Here is a 21,335-nt window from a genome sequence, read left to right on the forward strand (position 1 = left end):
TGATTTGTTTGATTTTTCTTCGCTACAAAATACACAAATCACCCGATATCATGACACAATGAATGTTCTTGATAGAAATTAAGCAAATAATTCACGGTTCAGTCTCAGATGATGTCTGGTGGAATATTCATCAAAAACAGTAAGTTTGTAATTAATAATAATTGACTTCCTTTTGCCTGTCCGCTGATTGCATATGCAATGCCAAATAACAGTGTAGAGGTAACAGAAGCCACAATGGAGGAGGGTGGCCACAATCTAAGGTGTCCACACTTGGTGTCAGCTTAAGCATAAAATTATACTAAATAACTCGGCAAGCCCGGCCGCCCGCCCGGTTCTAATCAAAATGCAAAAATCTTGATAGACCGCGCGTCGCTTGGCATGGCGAGTCTCCTCCGGCGATAGAAGGAATGCTTCAGTGGTGAACCTCGCCGTTTAATTAATTAATGCAATCGTGTTCCAATCAACTGCAGATCGGATCACGGAGAGCATGGGTGGGAGAGAGTGCGGTGTGGTTTATTTTTAAACCGCCACCAAGTTGGAGGACAGAGTAGGACAATATCTGTGACCGACGGCAGATGGAATGTTGTTTGCAAGCGCGCACGATTGTTGACCCACTGCAGGCCGGGAGAGGATATGCATCAACGCGCGTGGGTCGAGCGATATTTTGAGCGATAGATGTAATCGCCAATCAATCAAATCTCGATAAACGTTTCTAATGACACTCATTGAGCGGTACACAATCTGATCTGATTGCACTGCAGCTCTGTGCATCGCAAGCAGTACTTGTTGCTGTTCCCCACACATTCGCTTTGATAAATGTACTGTACCTCTTTGGTCTGGGCAGTTTCGGTGGTTCTGGGGGGCAAACTTGTAATTCATGGTTATGCTTTTAATGGAGCCATTAATGCTCGCAGAAAGGTCCACTAATGGGCATGAACTTTCGAATCGTAGTTCATAAATTGTTGCTCTCCCGTTCGTTTTGTAAATAAATAAGAAAGCGTCCCGTGTGTAACCTTTTGCTAAAATCATGCTGGTAGTATTAAATGTATAACTGTTCTTGTTTGTGTTGGTAAAATCTCTGCACTATTGGTAAGCATGCTTTTGATTGTTTCGTTGAGCTGTTGTAAAAAGGGCACTTTAATCAAACTTCTTGTTGGAAAAACAGTAAGCTCTCCGTCTCGGTTGGTTGGTTGGTTGGAACCTTTCCACGCGCAAGTGTCCTCGAGCGTGTTTTTGTTTATATTTTCATTCCCGATGCTAGTTATGACCCTTGTGCAAGGTGGAGAAAGAAATCGCGTTCCAATCCGTACTCGCGTTCCCACCGACAAGTGTGTACGCATGACTTTTGAATAAAAATCAACGAATCATGACGAGAATTTGATTGTAAGCAGTCCACGATCGCACAACCATTTATTACCATTCTCACCCGACTGCCGGCACTCGAGTCAACCGGGGACGTCTCGCCTCGAAATAATTGCATACTAATTTCGGGGCGTCCAGCTGCAGGACAAATTAATAATCAGCCAACAGCAGCAGCAACGACAACGACGACCAAAAAATGCATCATTATTATTTTCTGAGATGTTGAGCACGTTAATTGAGATCGGATGAAGGGAGCAGGCAGCGGTCTGCCGTTGGTTAAATAAAAGAACTCACAAAAACAAAGTGGGGGGAAATTCAACACAAATAAAAAAACAGTCAACCACATCACACTTCGTCGGACACCGCTTACAAATTACCAGACAGTTTGCCGACTGAGCCTGAGCGCGACTGAGTCATGGGAAATAAGCGTAGCATTCAGACAATGATGCTGTTATGGAGCTGAAAACGAGGCAAACCCCGGCACACGATGCAACAAAGTAATAGTGTGTACCGTTGATTTTAAAACTGATCTGTCACCATTAGCACACCATTGGAAGGTTGAATTTGACGAATTATTTTCATTTTTTTCTTGCTTGAGGAATTAATTATAATATGTATCGCTGTAAACCAATGCCATCGGACACTCCTTTTTCTTCCCCTTCGGTAGGCTGTAATTGCATACGAATCTACAATCCAAGTACCACTCCCTCGGTCGATTCAATTGCAATGGGAAATAAGCGTGGTTTTGTTTTAATTCCGGTACCAAAGTGTTCGTACAGATATCTCCTGTCATGGTCGTAATCTCAGCTATAGAATAAAATGGATGATTAAGCTGGATGAACTCATAGGCAAGTGCAGGATTTTTATGGTCCCACGTATCCATCGAACCTGTTCCAGATATATATTTGATTGGTTTCGATTAAGAATCTTTAATTAATTACCAGCGCACACTGCTGGCGATCGCCGTTCCAGGCTGTAATAGTCCAGGCTGGCCCCGATTCTGTTTTAATGGCCACAAACACACAGACACACATACAGGTTTATTGATAATTAAATTTGTAGTGCCCGCCACACACCACACACTACCTACATATGTTTGATATTCTGCAGCGTAAAATAACTCATTTGCCAGAATAATTCACTCTGCATTTGCTTTCCACAGCGCGCACGTATCTGTGCGCCCTCTGGCGGTACGTCCTGTCCTGAGCGCGTAGGCAATAAAATCTTGCAAAACAGTCCAGTTCGATTTCACCATGACGGTCCGGTTAGGCGTGCAATTGCCATTGCGTCGATTACCTACCAAAGATAGGGAATAAACATTCACACGGACATCCTGAAACCTTCCCAGGGGTTACTACTACTACTACTACTACTGTGCACACAGCTGCTGAAATGTTGAATTGACCGCGGCTGCTGTGTACAGTAGAACGTTGTGCTGCAACCTGAAACAGTCGTAAATGTCGTAAGCTGGCAAAGGTTAGCACCGGCGGGCGGGCGAACGAGAGCCCCGGCATTGGTTTATTTTGATTTCGCGAGAAAGATAACAGAGGCCGGGCCAGAAAATCTGGCCAAGTTGCTGTGCTGGGCTACCTTCTCGAGGGAGCATTGGGGCATTTCCGTACCATTGGTGAGCGGTGTGATCGTCGAAAATGCGGGTTGCAAAATGTGCTCACTCGTAATAATGTTGTATCAATAATGCGCAAAAAAATGGGTTGCATGTGGCATTCTGTTTGGAATGGGTATTGGGTGCAGATTTATCCGTATTCTCAACTCCCAACAAAACATTGAGCAATGATTGTGGATATGATTTTCTTGTTGTACATATTGTGGGTAACGGAGTGTTTGCTCAATACTGGTAAATAGCTTTTAAGGTATAATGATTGTCTAATTGCTCGATTTGGCATTCAGGTTAATTATTTAACAGTCTGCATACGAACTGATATTTAAGGATAGATACTGAGGACCTTACAGTATCCGTAATAAATAAGCAACACAGTGTATGTTAATTACTGACACCTAAAGAAAATGTCTTAATTTTATTATCCGCCATAAACGTCAAAGCTTTCCATCAAAACCAATTAAAAAAAAGTGGTCCTTTCAATCGCTGTTTTTAGTTTTTCCACTAAATACACCCATTCGCCAAACGCCTGTAATAATCCGTCTAACGCCAATGATCGTAAATTCAGTGCAGCCCAGAAGCGCGATCGGTACGATTGGCACATTTTGCTGCACTGAACTGCATCGCAAAGGTGCGAACATTCTTTCGCAACGCAAGACCGTACCAGCGTTTGCGTTGCCTAACCACGAACCCATCCGGTGTACGAGCCTCAGCTCTTGGCGGGGGCTGCTCCGGTCGAGCCCAGCTCGTAAAACATCGAGCCCACGAAAGTCGCGCGAAACCATTTGCATAAAAACGGCCGCATGTGCGCCTGTGTTTGCTTTGTTGCAAGTGAGGAGGCGTCAATGTACCGGTTCCACCGACGGCGAACTACCTGCCCACACGGTTACACTGTTTTTTGTGACTGTCGTTCGACAGGACGCGTGCGAGGACATGAAGGTTCATAGGAATTGCAGAGAGGGTTTGCTGTGGTTTTATGCTGCTGCTATTGGATTTGTGAGGCAAAGTTTGCTTGTAACTCTCTCTCTCTTTCTCTCTTTGTCTCTATCCTTTTCTCTCTCACTCTCTCTCTTTAACAAATACTTCACTAACTTACTTATCTGCCAACACACGGAACACCTTGTACTCAATTCAGAAGGGAACTACAACTACAACTGCAGCTCTTGTAAGAGATGTATTAGGTGCAGTCGTACCTCCCGTCTGGAATGTGGGTGGCAGGTTCGAACGCTAATGTTACGCTAACTGATGGTAAAAGTAGTCACTCCCTGTTTGTTTTGGACTGTATTTTTTTCTTCTCCTGAATAATTGGGTCGTTGAACCGCTTCAACTTTAGGTGGCATGATCGTGTCGATACATGGAGTAGAGTTGTCTGTGAAGCAACCTTCTTACAATTTGCAGCACCAGATAGTACAGTTTGAACCTGAAGACTGTCTGACGCCCTCTGGCAAGGCACTGGTGGGAAGAAGTAATCAATCATGAATTTTCACCATCACTTCAAGGAAGTGGCTGTTAGTTGAGCTCTTATCTTCGTCCAGCATCCAATTGGAAACGTGTCAATCTCATCTGCGTTGCCACTTAGCATCAGCGTCAGCTGTCGCTGTTGTGCATTGCGTGGTGTTGCATCTCTTACCCAGCTATAATCATCCCGGGTGTTACGCTATTTTTATGCACCAGCTTTGCATTTCAATTACCTTGATGCTCTTACGCCTTCTTTGCCACCTACAACAACGTAACAACGTGTATAACTTTGCGGATTATCATCAACGGTTTCGATCTCGTCTTTTTCCGGGCTTGCACATCCCATAGGGACCTTTCTTTTGTGGTTGCCCATGCAATCCCATCTGCCAGACGGCGCTTGGTGATTTAATTCGCAAGCGATAGACTTACGCGGGAGAGAGCACTGTCGAAATACTCTCGCCCCAACCACCCAACACCCGGCATCATTTGCGAATTCACGCACGCGTCACGGAACGAGATTGCACGGCGGGCAATGGACTTGTTGGATGCGTTCAAGGCTTCTGAAATGCACCAACATTCTGGGCGGTGTTGTGCATCGTTACGGGAAACATGGTGCAGAAGCGGGGAAAGACGTGTGACGCATTCGTTGTGCTTCTTCTCTATCACTACTAATCACGGAATCGTCGCCGGTGAAAGTGGGAAAATTCATACCAATCGTCTGGGAAGAGAGTACTTTAAATGGATCACAAGCGCGCTGCGCTGCATTGAGTTTCCCGATTGATGCAATTTTCCTTTCACTATTTTTCTCCTTCTTTCTGGCATCCAACTTGATTAGCGAGGAAAGTGAACTGCTTTTTTAAATACAATCGACTCTTCGATATTGTCTGTGTGTACAAGTTTCTTATTGCATTTCATGTCGCATTGAATTACGCTCAAATGCACTTGTACTTTTATTATGCGTTATTCAATACCGACGCTCCTCACAGTTGCCATTTACCATCGACTCTGGGGGATATTATTCGATTTGCACTGTATCTTTGCCTGCTTGCGTCTGATTTCAATCGATATGGGATCGAGTTTTGATATCGCTGAGCATATGTGACAAATGAGACAAGCACAGTGTTGCATTACATCGTGTTACGTTTGCATCGGGTGCAAGCAGATGCAGTTACAAGCTCCAGGGATAAATGATCCGTGTCTGATCTGATCTGAACTTAAAACAAATCAAAGACAACAACGAATGACCATTCGGGTGATATCAACATGTACAATATTATCTTTCTTATAAATGTTATCTAATATTTAATTTCTTTTGTTATCTTTCCAGGTAAGTTTATCCTTTATGCTGACCAAATGAAGATTATCTTCTGCCTTAAAGGTTTTGTAAGTAAACAGTGCTTATCAATGATGCTCTCCCTTTTCAAAACGGCCCTCATGAACCTCGGACCATTCTTTATAAGCCTTCATTGTTCTTAGTCATTGTCCTATGTATCTTACATTGTCGGAAACTCTGTCTCTAATTAAGAATTCTCATCTTGATGACCGTACGTTTGACCGGTCGTATGCTGCTAAGGAGAGACTCTAACACCCTTCTCCCGTTCATGTTCTCGAAAACAGCCAGGAAAAGCGAAAACACATGAAAAACGCAATCCACTCATACTGCTGCACACCACAAAGTGCAAGTACCGCACACAATCTGCCGCCTCAATCATCGCAACCGCTTGTTGCGTTTTTATTTCAATTCATAAAAAAACAGTAATGTAACACAAATACTAAGCGCTTGGCGGTGTCTTCTGTGCCGGCGCCACTCCACACACGCGCGCACAAACGCAAGTCAGGAAAAAGGGCATCTGCCATGCAAACCAATGCATCATTCGCCATCATCAACTGCGGCACCACCGCGGCAATCAGCCAACCATCATCGGCCGGTTAATGCCGGATTGCCGTACTTCTTGAAGCTGCTGGTGCGCTCGCGCAACAGACGATCCTCTTGCTCCGCGTGCGTGTGCTAATGAATCAGCGGAGCGGTGGCGCTCTCTGGCGGAAAGTTCGGCAAGTTCTAAGCGGTTGTAATACGATCCGATGGGAGAACGCGTTTCCGACATTGTTGCTTTAGTGTCAGTGCAAATGCAGTTGATGATAGTTTGATTGCTCTTTTCATCGTGGGTTTGAATGGTTTATTTGGGCCTGCCTCTATAAAGAGACACATTTTCACGTGAAGCGGGTGAATAAATTAAGCTTTAAAGCTCTTTTTTGTCGGGACGAATCTCATCAACAACGAAAATCATTATACAATTTGGTGCTATAAAGGTGAATAATTGACTGTGCCTGTATCTTTATCCTTTCATTCTGGTACTGTTCAACGGCTAAACCCGGGAAAGATTGCTCAAAATGTAGAATCCATCGTTCGAAACTGGACGCCCTTGTAGCAAACGGCAACTGCATTAAATACTCCTCGCATACACAACGCAAAAGAAACACAACCAGAACCGTTGTTATGCCTTTTTACCTTTTGGATGGTCAACATAATTTGTGGGCTGATGCAAAGCCGTATACCGCTTTTTCTTCATCTTTTTTTCTGATTTGACGCGTGGGTAGCAACATTTTACGCTGCCAAAAGACGCTGCCATAGCCCCCACGTGGAATGGAAATTGTTTTACCTATACCCCCTCCGCTACTCTAGAACCCTTTTGCACGCTGGAGCTTGTCTCGTAGCCGACCGGCAGAGCATCCTTTTGCTCGTTTGTAGTTGTTCAGTCGGTTTTCAGACCTTGTGGGTGGGTGGATGCGTCTGTCGAAAGGTCCGTTACGTGGATATAAACTCAAATTAACACGCCGGTACGACGACGACTACGACGACCGGTGACGGCCAGTGGGCAACAGTTTACAACGCACGCTCGCTCGTTTTATGATAATTTATGATAAGGGGTCAATGCACATTGCCGCAGCCAACGCGCGCCAACGCTATTGATGGGTGAACTCCGCCATGTCTGCTTTTACTCAGGGACGGAACACAGAACGAACGAACGTACAGGAGTCGACGCAAAGTGCATCTCTTCCGGTTGTGGGCCGGGTCTTCTGGCCATCCCTGCCCGCGTCTGGTGCAGGGTGTGTTGCGACACGATAAGGCAGGAACTGGTTTGCATGAATCAATGCCACGGCTTTGTTGGCTGGCTGGCTGGCTGGTGTTGTGTTTACATTGGGCTCTAAGTCATCGCATGTTACTTTTATTTCGCTGTGGTTCTTCTTCACATGCTACTTGTCTAGACAGACGTCGGTAGTGTGCCGTTGGGTTTGAAAATGTTAAAATGTTGCTCCATGTTGGTATATAGGTTAGCGTTGCTTTCATTTTTTTCCAGATTGTTGTTCAAGGAATAGTCTTCTTTAAGACCCGGCCCTTGACATAAGGCCTTTGTGAATAATTAACGAATCGAATCTACACAATTCTGATTCCCGTCCCCACACTTCAGAACTTTATCAATCAATATAACCCAATTTAGAAGAAGTTTGTTGTTAAAAAAGGCAAATCGGAAGTAAAACCAATTAAATTCTTGTTGTCTCATATTTTTATTCATTATTCTACCAGGCAACCAACCGGTTTTAAACCCTTGTTAAGCTGAACTCATTTGAATATGTCCAAGCCTTTCGCCGACCCATTTGTGGACCACATCCTTAATGGTCTCCATTTTCGTTGAGTTTCCTTCCAATAAATGCTCCCCAAACCGCGATCTTCCGGGGCGAGCAATGTAAATGAGCTGCTAGAATATAAGCCTCGTTTTTGGAGCACAACGGACACCAATATTATCCAATTTCCGTTCGATTTGCGTTGCCATTCAAAAGTTATTCAATTAAACCATTCAAAGGGCCTTTGTCAATAGCACAGTTTACACTAATTAAACAGAAATTGCAACAGAAACAGACGCCCACCGCGCGCTTGCTAAAATGGGCAATGTTAACAGGAAATTCAGCAATTTTGGTATTCAAAATATTATTGCAACAAAAAAACCAATATCTTCCTCTCTGCCGGACCATTTACAACGCTGGGGTTTTTTGCTGTTCATTCATACATTCACCAGTGGACATACGGAGAGGAGGCCGGTTTGTGTGTGTGTGTGTCCATTTAATCAGCGTCCTCACACAGTCACTTCCCGTCCGTAGCGGCGGAGTGCGATGATGGTCCATTTTTATTTACATTTTACCACGGCAAAACGAACGTGTTCATTATCGTTTCGGTTTCCTACCGGACAGGCAGCCAAGCAGCAAGGCAGGCCGGGATTGACAATTTTCCACGTCGGTTACATTGTCCGCGCTGGGATAAATGTACGTATAGCCGAGTGGCCGCCCGAGCGGTGCGCGTAAACAAAACGGCAAAGTTATTTGTTTGAAATGTCATACCACCTCAATCTGCTAATCGCGCAACTTTGTGCACGGCAGTGTTCCGTTTTCTTTCTGTTTTTAATGTTTTTTTGCTGTCCGGTTTGTGTCTGTCTCTTCGATAGAAGGGTGGGGGAAAACGGAAAACATAAACAACGAAAAACACGAACTCCCGTTTTGTGCCTCAAGTGCAGCACGAAGGACTTGTCTTAAAGCGTGCGGAGATGAAGGGAAGGTTCGAGCCCTTTTTGTTTTGTTTATGCTACGCTGTCATTTATCTTAGTGAGTTTGTTGGAGCAGCAAAGTGGCCCGTTTTGATTGGTTTCACAGACAAAAGCATGTGCTTCTTAATGTGAATTCTGTAACTTACAATCGTTTTAATTTGTTTTTGTTTGGGACTTGTGCAAGTAATAATAAAATCATTAAAACCTCACGAACTTATCGGTCAACCTGCTTCCTTAAGTCACGCCAAGAGACACTTAAATCTGCTCCGCAATCTGCCCCGGCAAGAGAGGAGGCTGCCCGTTGAGCCGGAGGTTTTTTCCCTCTTCTTCAACACTTAGCAGAGAGTCTGAAAATGTCGTCTACGCTCTGCCGTACTGCTCCACCGAGGGAGAGCCAGATTGAGAAAGGGAGAGCAACCGTCCCACCACATTAGATTTGTCGGCGTTTTGTGGCGCGTTTGAGAGAGATAGAGAGAGCGCGCGCAGTCAGCCCTTCAGACAGCGAGAGAAGGAGCCATTGGCGCGAGCATGAGCGAATTGTGCGTGCACTTTGTTGTGATCACCGTTGACAGATCGAGCCAAGACGCGGACTGCAGCGGATCGCGAAGTCAATCCGCGCTCGCAAGCGTGTTTCGCGACAGCAGCGGTTTTTTTGTTTGTTTGTTTTGTTCGTTTCGCGTTTCGGTTGCCCTTTCGCGGGTATATACCGTAGCCTGACGACGGCCAGTGCAAACATCCGATTTTCTCAAGACACGGAAAGTGCTCCTATTAAAGGGAGAAACAGTGTTTTTTTAGTGTGCTAGTGTACTTCACCGGTGTACTTAGCGTGAGACACGAAACAGTGGTACGTGTGCGTGCGTAAAGTTCGATATCGCGGCGTGGTTACCTGCTGGTGGGTTTGCTCTGTTACACGGTGGCCACTTTGTTATCAGTGACGCTCGGTTCGAAGAGAAGGCACGCAGCAGCATCGATTAGAGCGGTATCGCAATTTTCGGTCAGTTGGCGCCTACTGTTCCTGTCTGCCTGCCTGAGCAGAGCCTGCTGCATCTTATCAACTAAGCTGTCGTCGGCTTTGGACCAACACCAATGCCGGCGACTGCTGGTGTCAGTGTGGTCCGAGCTGTCTAATGCCCGTGTAGTGTGATTGTGAAGTTCGACAGCTGAAATTTTGAGCATTTTGTGTGGTGAAGAAGTTGTACAAATATTACGAAAGAAATATAAGAAAGGTTCTGAACAGTGAGGTCTACCAACCAGTTCCAGTCCAGTGAGCGAATAACACTTTCAAGTGCAAATCGAACCTTTTTGGAGTATGAAGTCTTTCATACCCCATCCCACTTATCAGTGTGTGAATTGAAAACGAAAGTTGTACGTCACGAACGTATATTGACACGTTCCCGGGGGAACGCTTGATCACCAGCAACAGCAGCACATCATCTCCTCTCCACCTTTTTTTGTCTGTTGCAACGAGCCGAAGATGTCGCCTCTAGGCGCGGAGTGCATCTAATTATAGTACCCCCGGGTGTGCTGCGGAGTCACTCTCGCCGCACGCACAGCCATGCCGACGACTTGCGAGTCATCCGGACACATCGGCGCCTGTCGTCTTCAGACGCACTATCAGACGGGAAAGATCGGAAAAATCACCACCAAGTTTGTGTCTGTGTGTCTGTGTGTGGTGCATACAACGCTGACCGTCGCAAAACAGCTCGAGCGGCTTCTTGGCGGCGAAGAATCACTGCGATTGTGCCAGATATCCAGATACGCGGGACGGTGGTGGAGAGATGCGTTGCCACTGTTTGCCGCCCCGTGATCAAAACATGCACAGCAGAGAAGGAGGATCCCTTCACAGCAAACCGACCGACCGACCGACCGGGCCCATGTTCCACTTGAGCGGTTGTTGTCGCGTGCGTGCCAAGATTAATCGCACACTGCCGCAACAGACGCTTTCTTCCTACCCCTTGCGGTGGTCCTTTGTGGGGCGTTGCGGAGGCTTGGCTCAATGACCCCAAAAACCGATCAATCACGGCGGAAGTTTAACCGCCTGGTTTTGCCCTCTCTCGCTTTTGGCATAGATGAAAGTGATGCAAGTGATACGGTAATGTTATGGATATCTGGTTAGCTGCCAACGGGCCAACTCCAGACCTTGCCATGTCTTCGATTCTGGGAGCTCCTTAATCTGTAAAGTAGCTGCCACTACACCAGATCGAGGTGGTGGTGACGGTAGTTTCGAGTGGATTAATGTTATCGTCCTTCAGATCGATTAAGAAGTAGAAAAGAAAAAAATAATCTGAAAGTGATCAACGATCTCTCACGATATTTTTGCAGAATTTCGCAATGTCTGCTGGGTCTGCTGGTCGTAGTAGTAACCCATTGGCCCACTGCCATGCTCTCGTGGTGGCTTTATTGGTCACCCGCCTCTGATCCCTCTTGTGATCTGTAGACACCTTTTGCCCCGCCAAACAACTTCTCGAAACGGCTCTGTGTGGTGGTGCTGCTTGTCGTCGGAGTTTGCTGGATCCAGGAGGTACCAGCAGCAGCAGCAGCAAAAGCTTGCAAAAAAGAGTGTGACTGGTGTCAATTAATTTTGATTTATTACGTATTCGCATATTGTCTGTCTCTGAAGCTTACCTGAGGTGTACTCCCGTTCAGCAGCAGGGAGTGTAGATCCCTCGGTCAAAAGTTGGGGGGTACGATGCACGGCAGCATTTAGCAAAATCGTGAGCACGCTGATGCCACTTGCAGCGCGATGTGTTGCAGATTGAAATTCGTCAGAACCAATTTTGCGATGTTTTCGCAAGGTACCGTACCGAGCGATCGTTTCTCTGCCTTCGCGAAAGACCTCATTTGTGTGCTGGAACATCCACATTGCAGCGACCGTCTCCCGGCATTTGAGGCATCGATCGACCCTTTCCTCCTCAGCTCCATTCAGCGTGATGTTGTTGCATCGTCTAGCGAAACACCTCGGTCGTGCAGTTTAGCGGCTCGTTCGCTTCACAGAACATCATTCCCATCGCTTTTATTTTTTGGAGCGGAATGTAGATCGTGCTTTAAAATTGGTGCGCTTCAAATCACACGCACACAACACAGCAAGATCATTGGCCCTCGCCGAGATTGGCAAACATAATCGCCACATTAAGCGGGGAAGAATGTGGAATCGATCGATCGGGGGTGGGAATCATTGGTCGACGTGGGTCTGTTTACATACCGGCTAAAACCCATCTGTCAAATTGTTATTTTGCAAACGGGGTGCGTCCTCAGAGCATCATTACAACGGCGATCGTGTTGTGTACATGCCGTGATCTCGATCGGGAGAATGCTTCCGATCGATGAATAGGAGGTAAACGAAGCGACGAGTGATAGCGAAATTGCTCACCTTGTTTCGGTGTGGCTGATTTTGTTGTTTGCTCTTTGTGTTGTGTTCTTCACAGTGCTTGAGGAACAAGAATAATAGTTTGTTTGTGTGTAGGGGTTTGGTATGCAACTCCAAACACGCGGTCCATATTTTGCCACTGGCAATTAATTTCCCTTTGGAATGATTTGAAATAGCCAGAGAGATTTATTCCATCAATAAAAACGAAGGAGATGCATATTTTTAAACAATTTCCTAGCGTTTCTTACTAAAAACCAAACCAAGTTTAGCTTCCTGGTTCAAATGCCATCACACGTTGTCATTCATTTCGAGGCATTTGCCATCTTTGGCTGTAGGGGCTATTTCTGAAAGGAACGTTGACTTCTTGGTAATATATTTCTATTCCTGCGATCATAAACGTTCCGCTGTGAAATACCTTTGTCTTTTTCATTTTTACGACCAAAGCAGTAAAAGTGTTGGATTGACATTTGATTAATTCGTTTAATGATGACTTTTTGCTGCCGTATTCTTGGAATGTACATTGTTTTGGGTAGGTGGATTCTGTTGAAAGAACTGCCAACTGTCATTACATAAGGCGATAACTCAAATGTTTTCTTATTGTTGCAGCTAGACACAAGGGAGACATCTTTGGAATGTTGATCCTCTACCGTGCATTATCTGCCTCAATGTCATTCTTAATCGTTTACAAATCGAACACTAAGAGGTGCATTCAGAGCTATCTCCACCTCAGTTTACATGACACGAGTGAAGCGTGGTAATCTGACACCATTATAATAACGACAAGCACTCGGAGAAGCTACTCCACGCAAACAAGAGCATCCCAAACATGGTAACACTCCTCTGTACGCCACGCGTGGTGCATTTCACGTCGAATGCAACTTCCATCAACCGAACTCCAAATGAGACACACGACGGCGCTGACACCTATAAGGGGCCAGGGGGAGGAGGAGGGGGAAGGTAATGAAAATTTACGGCACGATAAATTTCTGGACAAACGCTTTCAACCAGGAAAATGGTGCATTCCACCCCAAAAACAGATTTCAGTATACAGTCTTTTTTTTCGGCCCATGCCCCGATGCGTCACTGGGGCGAAAATTTGTGGGTCGCGCGTGTTCGTGTCTAAATGAGCTCTGATGTCCCGGTGACGAGGTTGGCGTTTGCAGAAAGACTCCGAGCGTGCGTCTGTGTCTGTGCGTTGAAGCAGGCGCGTTAAGTCTGTCCGCCTCCGAGAAAGTGTGATCACCACGGCCACCATAAGTTGCAGCTCGTCCAGCCTACGACTCGCTATGCGCGCGTGTGGGTCGATTTTCGCCGTGTGTCCAAATGTGTCAAATGTGACAACTTCAACCCGAAGGCCACCACCCAGACTTCGTGGTGCTATTATCAATTTGACGTTTTGAAAGAAACGCGCCGTTGCCTGGATGGGGGCAGTGAAGGTGCATACGTGTAAATGGTGTTTACTTGCCCGAACTCTTCCTCACAGAGGTCATCCCAGCATCATCGTCCTAGGGTTGAAAGCGTCCAAGGTACGCGGGTCTTAAAGACGCACAATCAGCAATTAGCTGAAGCGGTGCCGTTAGATCCTGCCGCTCCAGGAAGAGTATCGCTGGTCGGTGTGTCCACGTCGGTGGTCGTCCGGCCTGTAATTGCGAGCTAATCAAATACACGATGTTGTACATTTGCACGAATGTTTGAACCCTACGATGAACCTTACGGGTTAACGAAAAATACAAAAAAAAAGTTATGAAAAAACATGATTGAGCACATTTTTTTGGAGGAGACGTGTGGCTTCCCTAATTGTATGGGATTGGCACGCATTTATCAGCGTTTTGATTATTCAATTCATGAAATTCCTTGCGATGTTTTTCGACCTCTCCCATGTCGTTGTTGCTGTCCGGGTTGTACGCAAATCCAATGTCTTTATAATCACAGCCCTGGCTTTGGTGGCTTTCAGTGATTTCCTCATAGTGATCACATGCAAAATGGCACAAGCAAACGATGGCGGCCGTATGTAGATGCTGTTACTGTCTCGACGTTTACCTACCGTTTCTGAGCGATGGTTCGGTGTCTGGTACGTTTATCAACATTTGAATAATCCTTAATGGAATCTACTTAACTGCACTCTCCACTTACCGTTATTAAAATGTGTCGTAAATAAGGATATGAGCGTTCGATCGGTCGAACAAGGCCTGAGTCTACTGAATAAAGTACCGTGAAAAAAACGGAACATTCCACGCTCTGGCACGCAACCTGCTCAACAGAAGAAACCATAAACGAGCACAAGGTCGATCTTACACTTTGTTGTGGTCCGTTCCCGAATGCACTGGGACCGTCGTGACCTAGAGAGTAGTAGCCAGCTATTGGCATTGGTATCAACATTGGCAGCCCTAAAAAATTACCCTCTAGGCTTTTAGCTAGATATCAATTTCCCTATCAATTACTTCTTGTGGAAGGTAAACACGAAGCACGCAAAATTATTTACATACCACCACCAAACGAACTGCTTTCAACTTCTGAGTGCCTTTCCTTATCAGCATTTCTTTTAAAGAACCCGGCTGAAGATGTAAGTTAAGGTTCTTTCGTAGCACATCGGTTTTTTTCCCTATGACAACTGCGACTAATTGCGACCAAGTCGTGCTATGACTCTCTGTGTCCCGATTTACCGATAAGGAAAGGTCACGGAACCCGGACAGCGAGACGTATTGCCGCCAACGGAGCAAGTCTCTGAACTTCCCGACCTGGGTAGGTCTTACGCATGTTCCCACCTCACGCTGGAAGGATTGACGTTGTTGTCAGTGTGTTGTGGTTGTGCTTAGCTTTGATGCTGATAAGCGACAGCTTGTGTAATGTTGCCCTAGCTCGCCAATGTTGTCTCTGACATGTCAAACGGGTGAACTAAAACAACGTGCTTAGAAGACACATAACGATGTTAATGTGCAGCTGGCAGACAAAGAATTGCTGTCTAGATGATCATCATTGATAGAAATAGGGAAACATCAGTATTGGTGGCTTATTTTGCAAAGTTAGTGCAAACGATCGCACTGTCCAGTGTGTGCTTTGGGCGTATGCCAAAGAGTAATTTTGTTTTTGCACATCATTTTGCAAACCTGTAAGATGTAAATCTCACCAAAATCTCCCAAACCAAATCCCCCAAAGCAATCGACTGTCGACGGGACTGTTTGTTGCTAGTCTCTCCAGTTTTATCACGGGAGCATGATGAAAGGAAGGGAGGAGAGCACAAAACCTGTCATTCGTAAGATGGTCATCGCAGCGTGGCCACCGCACTGTGCTGAACTCATGTCATCCGTCGAACCTCCTCCTCCCATCGCCGGCAGGGAAGGTTATGAGTAATTTTGATTGCCTTTTTCCTGCTCTCCTACCAGTGGAACCAGTTTCTGGCGATGCCCACTTTTGACGTAAGCGGTTTGAGCGCGGTCGGTGGTTTTATTATTTTTTTGTTTTGCTATGCTGGCTTTGGTTTGGTGGCCGCGCACCATCCAAAAGACATGCGAAATTTGGACCCAACCGGCATCGAAAAAAGTCGTAGTAGTTGTACCCAAAACCCCGCAGGGAAGTTGGGCAAACACTGTCCATGTGTTGGCAAACGGGGACCAACTGTTCCTCCGGGCACACACATTAACAGAGGGAACCTTAAGTAGATCAATCATAATTATTGAATTATTTTCGTAGACACACCGTTGTAGCGTGTTGGTCATTTAGGCGTTTGCAAAACTTGTTAATTTGCTGCCCGTGTAATCCGTTCTTGTTATCCATCTGGGTACATGCCTGGGACCTGTTTCTGAATGGCCATGGTGTAGCAGAAGTTTGCACGATTCGAGTGACAGGCTTATTATGTTTGTGTCTTCTTTAACAAACTGAGCTAATGCACACATGAAACATAATTGGAGCTTACTCTCAACCTAACAATTAGCAAACACACTGACCGAATAGAGGATCATCCCAGACATTGGGGAAAGCATCTCGCGAATGAATCTTGGACTCCGTGATTGATTGCAAATGCCGTTCCTTCTTTTTTGCCGTCAGGCAAGAGTTACACTCCTCCCTCAGAGTTAGTTTACTTTATTAATAGGCATCTGCTTCCCGGTCGGTGCCCGATGTGATTGACTTTTTGTTTTGTTACTTTCTACTAGAAGCGACTTTATATCGCATCATCATCGTCCGCCGGCAGCAGCAGCACACACGTTGTTGAGCTGACTCAAGTAGCGTTAGCTGCGCTCAAGATGAAGGCAAATATTTGATACCGCGCCGGTATCATCCGCTCACCGCTCAGGCTGCTGATGGTTACGGTCTCTGCGGACACCGGCGATAGAATGACTTAATGGCAAATATGTAACATTCCGAGGCAAGAAATTCCTCAGATGCAACGCCGGTCGTAGTGTGCTGGTGGGGACTCACTTTCCAGTTGGGGCGAACCTTATTTTTTAATGTGCCTGTTTTATTGGTTCACAGTCTTTAAAAGCTCTGTGCCTAATGCGCCCGTGTGCTAAGCTTGTTTTATGCTCGTAAAGCAAGACCAGAAATGTAGTTGAAATTATGCATTAAATTAAAGACTAATTTGAGATCAGGTTGTGTTTGTGGGGAACGGCATAACTCTGCCGAGGGCTCCAGTTTGTGGACGCAATGCGCGGGATTAAGCGACCCTCAGCACTACCTTCAACTTAATGGGGAATTGTTTCGGAGCGAACAAAATATTCAACGATGAAGCCAGTATTCTCTCGGAGACACTGTATTTAGCGTGTTAGTCATGCAGGGCTCGAAGCATAACTATCGAGGGGTCCCCATTCTATTGTGTACGATGCTGTGTGTGGAGCTTGGTCGACATAACGGCCGTTGTATTCATTTGTTGTATTGAGCAAAATAGCAGGGGCGTTTACCATAATCGGCCGATGGAGGGACCGGTAAGCTATGACAGAGTGGAATTAGCTATTTTTTACAGTTTCCAGCACGGCGCAGTAGTTGTATGGTTTCATTTTTTGCTTATGATCTCGTCGTTGAATTGTTCGGTTTTCGTTCGGTTCAATCAAGCTGCAGCACGCGCTCGTCACCACACCAAGTTCTGTCCTGTTCGATCGCGTTTGAATGGAAACGGTAGACGCGTGGGTGTCTTCAACACCTTGAGCCAAACCATGGCAGATATCGTACCAGTTCCATCTGGCCGCCGTGTGCGATAGAATAACTTAGATGTGGTCGCTTCTGAAAGCCTGTTAGCGATAGATCTCTGCCTGAGGCTTATTGCGTCCCAGAGACGATATTTTTGAAAGTGACAGTTGTGGTTAACCTTAGAAGACAAAGAAGCATTTGATAGGCTGTGCGGTGTATACTTTGAAGTGGGATAAATAAGAGATTAGATCATTAAAATCTGATTTGCATAGTGGATTCTTGCATATTTCTAGGATTTTTAAGCTCAAACAGGACTGGACTGGAGCTGTGGTATTCACCAGCAATGTTAGTTGACATGATCGTGATCTTCGCTTGTACGATTTCTTCACCTTGAACGAAAGTAAATCCTCATATTTGAAGTGCTATGTCATTATATTCAACATTGCAGTGCTTGAGTCGCGGTGTGTTATAAAACGAAATTTCTTGTTACACGTATGATTTCATCCGCTACCGGAACTTGCCCAACAAGAGACGTCGCTGTATAGTGTGCCATTAATCATAAGCGGTGTATGTGTGTGAGGTGAGAGCTTCCGCGAGGATTAAATCATCGCCCACAAAACCAAGCTTCCAATCTCGACCAGGTTTGAAGTGTGTTCTGAAGTGGTTCTGCCTCGTAAAAGGGAAAGTGCTTACGATAAGCAAAAGAAATATCGGGCTGTGTTATCGCGTAGGCCCCAAATGTGGCGCTGTGAACGGTCGCTACCGCCATGAGTGTCCGGGATATCAGTGGGACAGTGTTCAGCAATCGGATGGCACTGCACGAACGGCACCGGCCGCATCATAATCTTCCGCGCGTCCGCGAATCAACTCAAGTCGGTAGTTCCGCTCAAGACGCGGTACCAAGAATGTCACCTCCGAGCCCATCCACAACAATGGGCCTAAGCAATGTAGAAAGTGATGCTACCGGGCCGGTTGGCGGTGTAGTGATGCGTAATCGGGTGTTCGATCTGGACAAGAATCGCATCAAGTGTAACCGGAACCGGATCTGGTCACGGCCGTCTAGTTTTTTGAGCTTTTTCAAACAGTCCCTCGGTTCTGCGACAAATGGCAGCGGAGGAGGAGGAGAAGCAGGAGCCTCTTCAAATTACAATGAAAATGTCAATAGACCACCCGGGAGCAGTGCGCCACCCTCGAACAGCAGCATTCCACAGACTCCTAGTGAAGAATCTCCCGTTGATAGTGTCGATTCGAAGGCTCCTCCAGCCACTGGTGGTCAGCGCCTAGATCTAAACATGATCCGCAAACTAGAAGAGGAGATTTACAAGCGGGGCCGTGAGCAGCGGCCGGATGCGGAAGCGAAAGATTTCCACGAGTTCTACTTCAACAGTCGGCGACATTCGGGTGGCGAGCGGAAGACATTTACCAGCGACACGTCCGCCTTCAACGGTGACAATCACCGGGCGGTGCTGCTGGTCGATCCGAACGCGCTCGAGCCGATACTACTCAAGCGCCCACTCAGCACGGACGAGACGCGGCTCGTAATGATGATGAGTGATGGTGCCGGTGCGACAACCGGCGACAAACCGGCACAAGACCCCGGGCCGGCATTGCATCATCCAGCGGCGAGCGGTGGCGGAGGCAACAAATCGATCATCATCGTCGATAACTCCGAGTACTACCCGGTGCTGATGCGGTACGACATCAACGCGGACGAAATCGACCGGCAGCAGCAACAGCAGCAGCAGTACCGTCGCAATCGGGCGGAGATGCTTAAAATAGACACTACCACAGGGGCGTGCTCCACATCGTCCGCACCCACCGGTCGGCCGGTTGCGCCAATCAACCTGCGTCGTCCGCCGTCTGGGCCGGACAGTGTAACGACAACGTCACCGTCCGCCGGGGGTTTCCCGATGAAAAGTGACGAAAAGTTGTCATCGTTTGCGTCCTCCTCGCTGTCTTCCTCGTTAAGTGGAGCAACCTCATCAAGTGTAGAGCATCCATCGCCCCAGTCTTCCCTCGAGCTGCACGGACTGGCAGCTCCAAAGCATCGTCCCCCACTGATGGCAGCGTCCGCCCAGCCACCATCTGGAACGGGGGGTAGTGGAGGCAGCAAGAAACAGCTGCAACAGCGGACGGCGAATCTGTTCCAACGGTTTCTGCAGCATCGCCGCAGTCTTAACCTTTCCGTGCGCCGTAAACGATGCCGACCTACGCACGAGTGTGCACACTTCAAGAACACGGAAGTCGCGCTTGGCCGAGCGCACTGGGCAGATGTCATCCTCGGGGGCAGTGGCAGCGGTAGCAGTACGGCGTACGGTGGCCACCATTCGCGCTCCTCCGGTAACAAGGTGAAATTTGAGTATCTAAAGCGAATGGCACGGTACGACTGTGAGGCTGGAATGACAAATGGTAGTTGCTACGCTGCCCGGAGGGTAAGACCCAACGGAAGCCATATGCGTCGCCGTGCCGCTAGTGAGCCCGATCTGGTGTCGCGCACGAACTGGAAGAGCGATGGCTTTGTGCAGCATCTACAGCATCAGCACCGTACGCTCTACTGGAGCACGGGGGATTTGGGCAGCCTCGGACGACTGATGGAGCACGGGAAGAACTTTGAAAACATCTTCGACAGTACTAGCGACAATCTGTCCGCACGGTTGTCCGCTGCTGTGACGTCCAGCTCAAGTTCTTCCTCGGTTCCTCTGTCGGGTTCTGGTTCGTTATCATCCTCCACGACCGCTTCTTCGATGGGAAGTACCTCTAGTCAGCGTATGCTCCAACGTCGGTTAGCGAGTGCTCTGCTGAAGTCATCGAGGGAGCATCATCACCACAACAGCAAACCTCCACTGTCGTGCTCTTCTGTAGGGAATTCCGGCTCATCGAACTCATCTTCCTCGTTGGTGGTCAACACTTCCGGCCAGTCCAGCAGTGGCAACATTCTGCGCAAAAAGTCCTCCTCCTTCCGGGGAGTACTGCGCCGCTCCAACACGCCGGACGTCGTCAATACTTGGGTGTATCGCAAAAGGTAAAGGAAAAGGTGAAATGATCGCAGCATATGAGATCATGCTGAAAATTGAAAAGAACCTCACACAGACATACGGTTTACATAAATTTTCCAACCCCCAGGGGGGTTGGGGCTGGGTGAAAATGAATGGTTTCACTTTCACTCCAAAGTTTATGGACTTTCGATGTTTCACTTCAGGAGGGTTCGTTCTTTTGCTGCCGACGCCGACCCGGTAACCCTGTTTTCGCTTTCATCACATCACAACACTTGCAAACGCTTGTGTAACGTGTGTGTGCGGGACACAGAACAATATTGCCTCATGGTTTATGTTTCGCTTGCCGTGACACGAACGTCCGGACGGATTATTTTGGATGTCATTCTGTTTTTCGGGGTACTAGAGGCAGAGGCCGTTAGAAACAACCATCATTTTCATCACACACCGTGCGGAAGGATGACATCTATAGACGCGCGGTGTGTTCTTTGTGACACTCTCTCTCTGTGACAGGTTTATTCGTGGTGTTGTCTGTTAGGGTTGGCGTCGGTTCTGTACGACCAGAACGCGGCAGATGGTAGAAATCAATTTTCAACCTCTTCGCAAGATCGACTGATAGAGAGTAGTAACTTCACCGGCATCAAACGGGGTTGCTCGTTGTCTGGTTAGATGGTTAATCGTAACAGACGCTTCTGAAAAAAAACCCGAATCGACTCTTCCACTTCGGTTCTTAAATAGACACCCTTACAAAGCTAGTACCGTGAAATGGGTCAATAGTTTATGCTGTTGCATCGCGGCCCCGTTTGATGATTGCTTTA

General features: G+C 46.9%; 1 protein-coding gene across 6 annotated transcripts in view; it reads left to right on the top strand.

Moving 5' to 3' along the window:
- The window catches only part of LOC120954970 (uncharacterized), a 76,697-nt gene that overhangs the window by 40,108 nt on the left and 15,254 nt on the right, over positions 1 to 21,335 (top strand). For 2 of the 6 annotated variants that reach the window (XM_040375353.2, XM_040375357.2), the window contains exons 1-2: positions 9,603 to 9,928; positions 17,973 to 20,546. The exons of 2 other annotated variants lie outside the window; for them this stretch is intronic. In XM_040375353.2, coding sequence (XP_040231287.2) covers positions 18,292 to 20,546 — 2,255 coding nt within the window. In that variant the 5' untranslated portion in view covers positions 9,603 to 9,928; positions 17,973 to 18,291. Of the gene's footprint in view, positions 1 to 9,602; positions 10,031 to 17,972; positions 20,547 to 21,335 lie in introns of those variants that run through there. 2 more of the 6 variants (XM_040375354.2, XM_040375355.2) reach the window with 2 other exon arrangements.

The sequence above is a fragment of the Anopheles coluzzii genome, chromosome 3 (assembly GCF_943734685.1).
Source record: "Anopheles coluzzii chromosome 3, AcolN3, whole genome shotgun sequence".
In the NCBI taxonomy this organism is placed as follows: Eukaryota; Metazoa; Arthropoda; class Insecta; order Diptera; family Culicidae; genus Anopheles; species Anopheles coluzzii.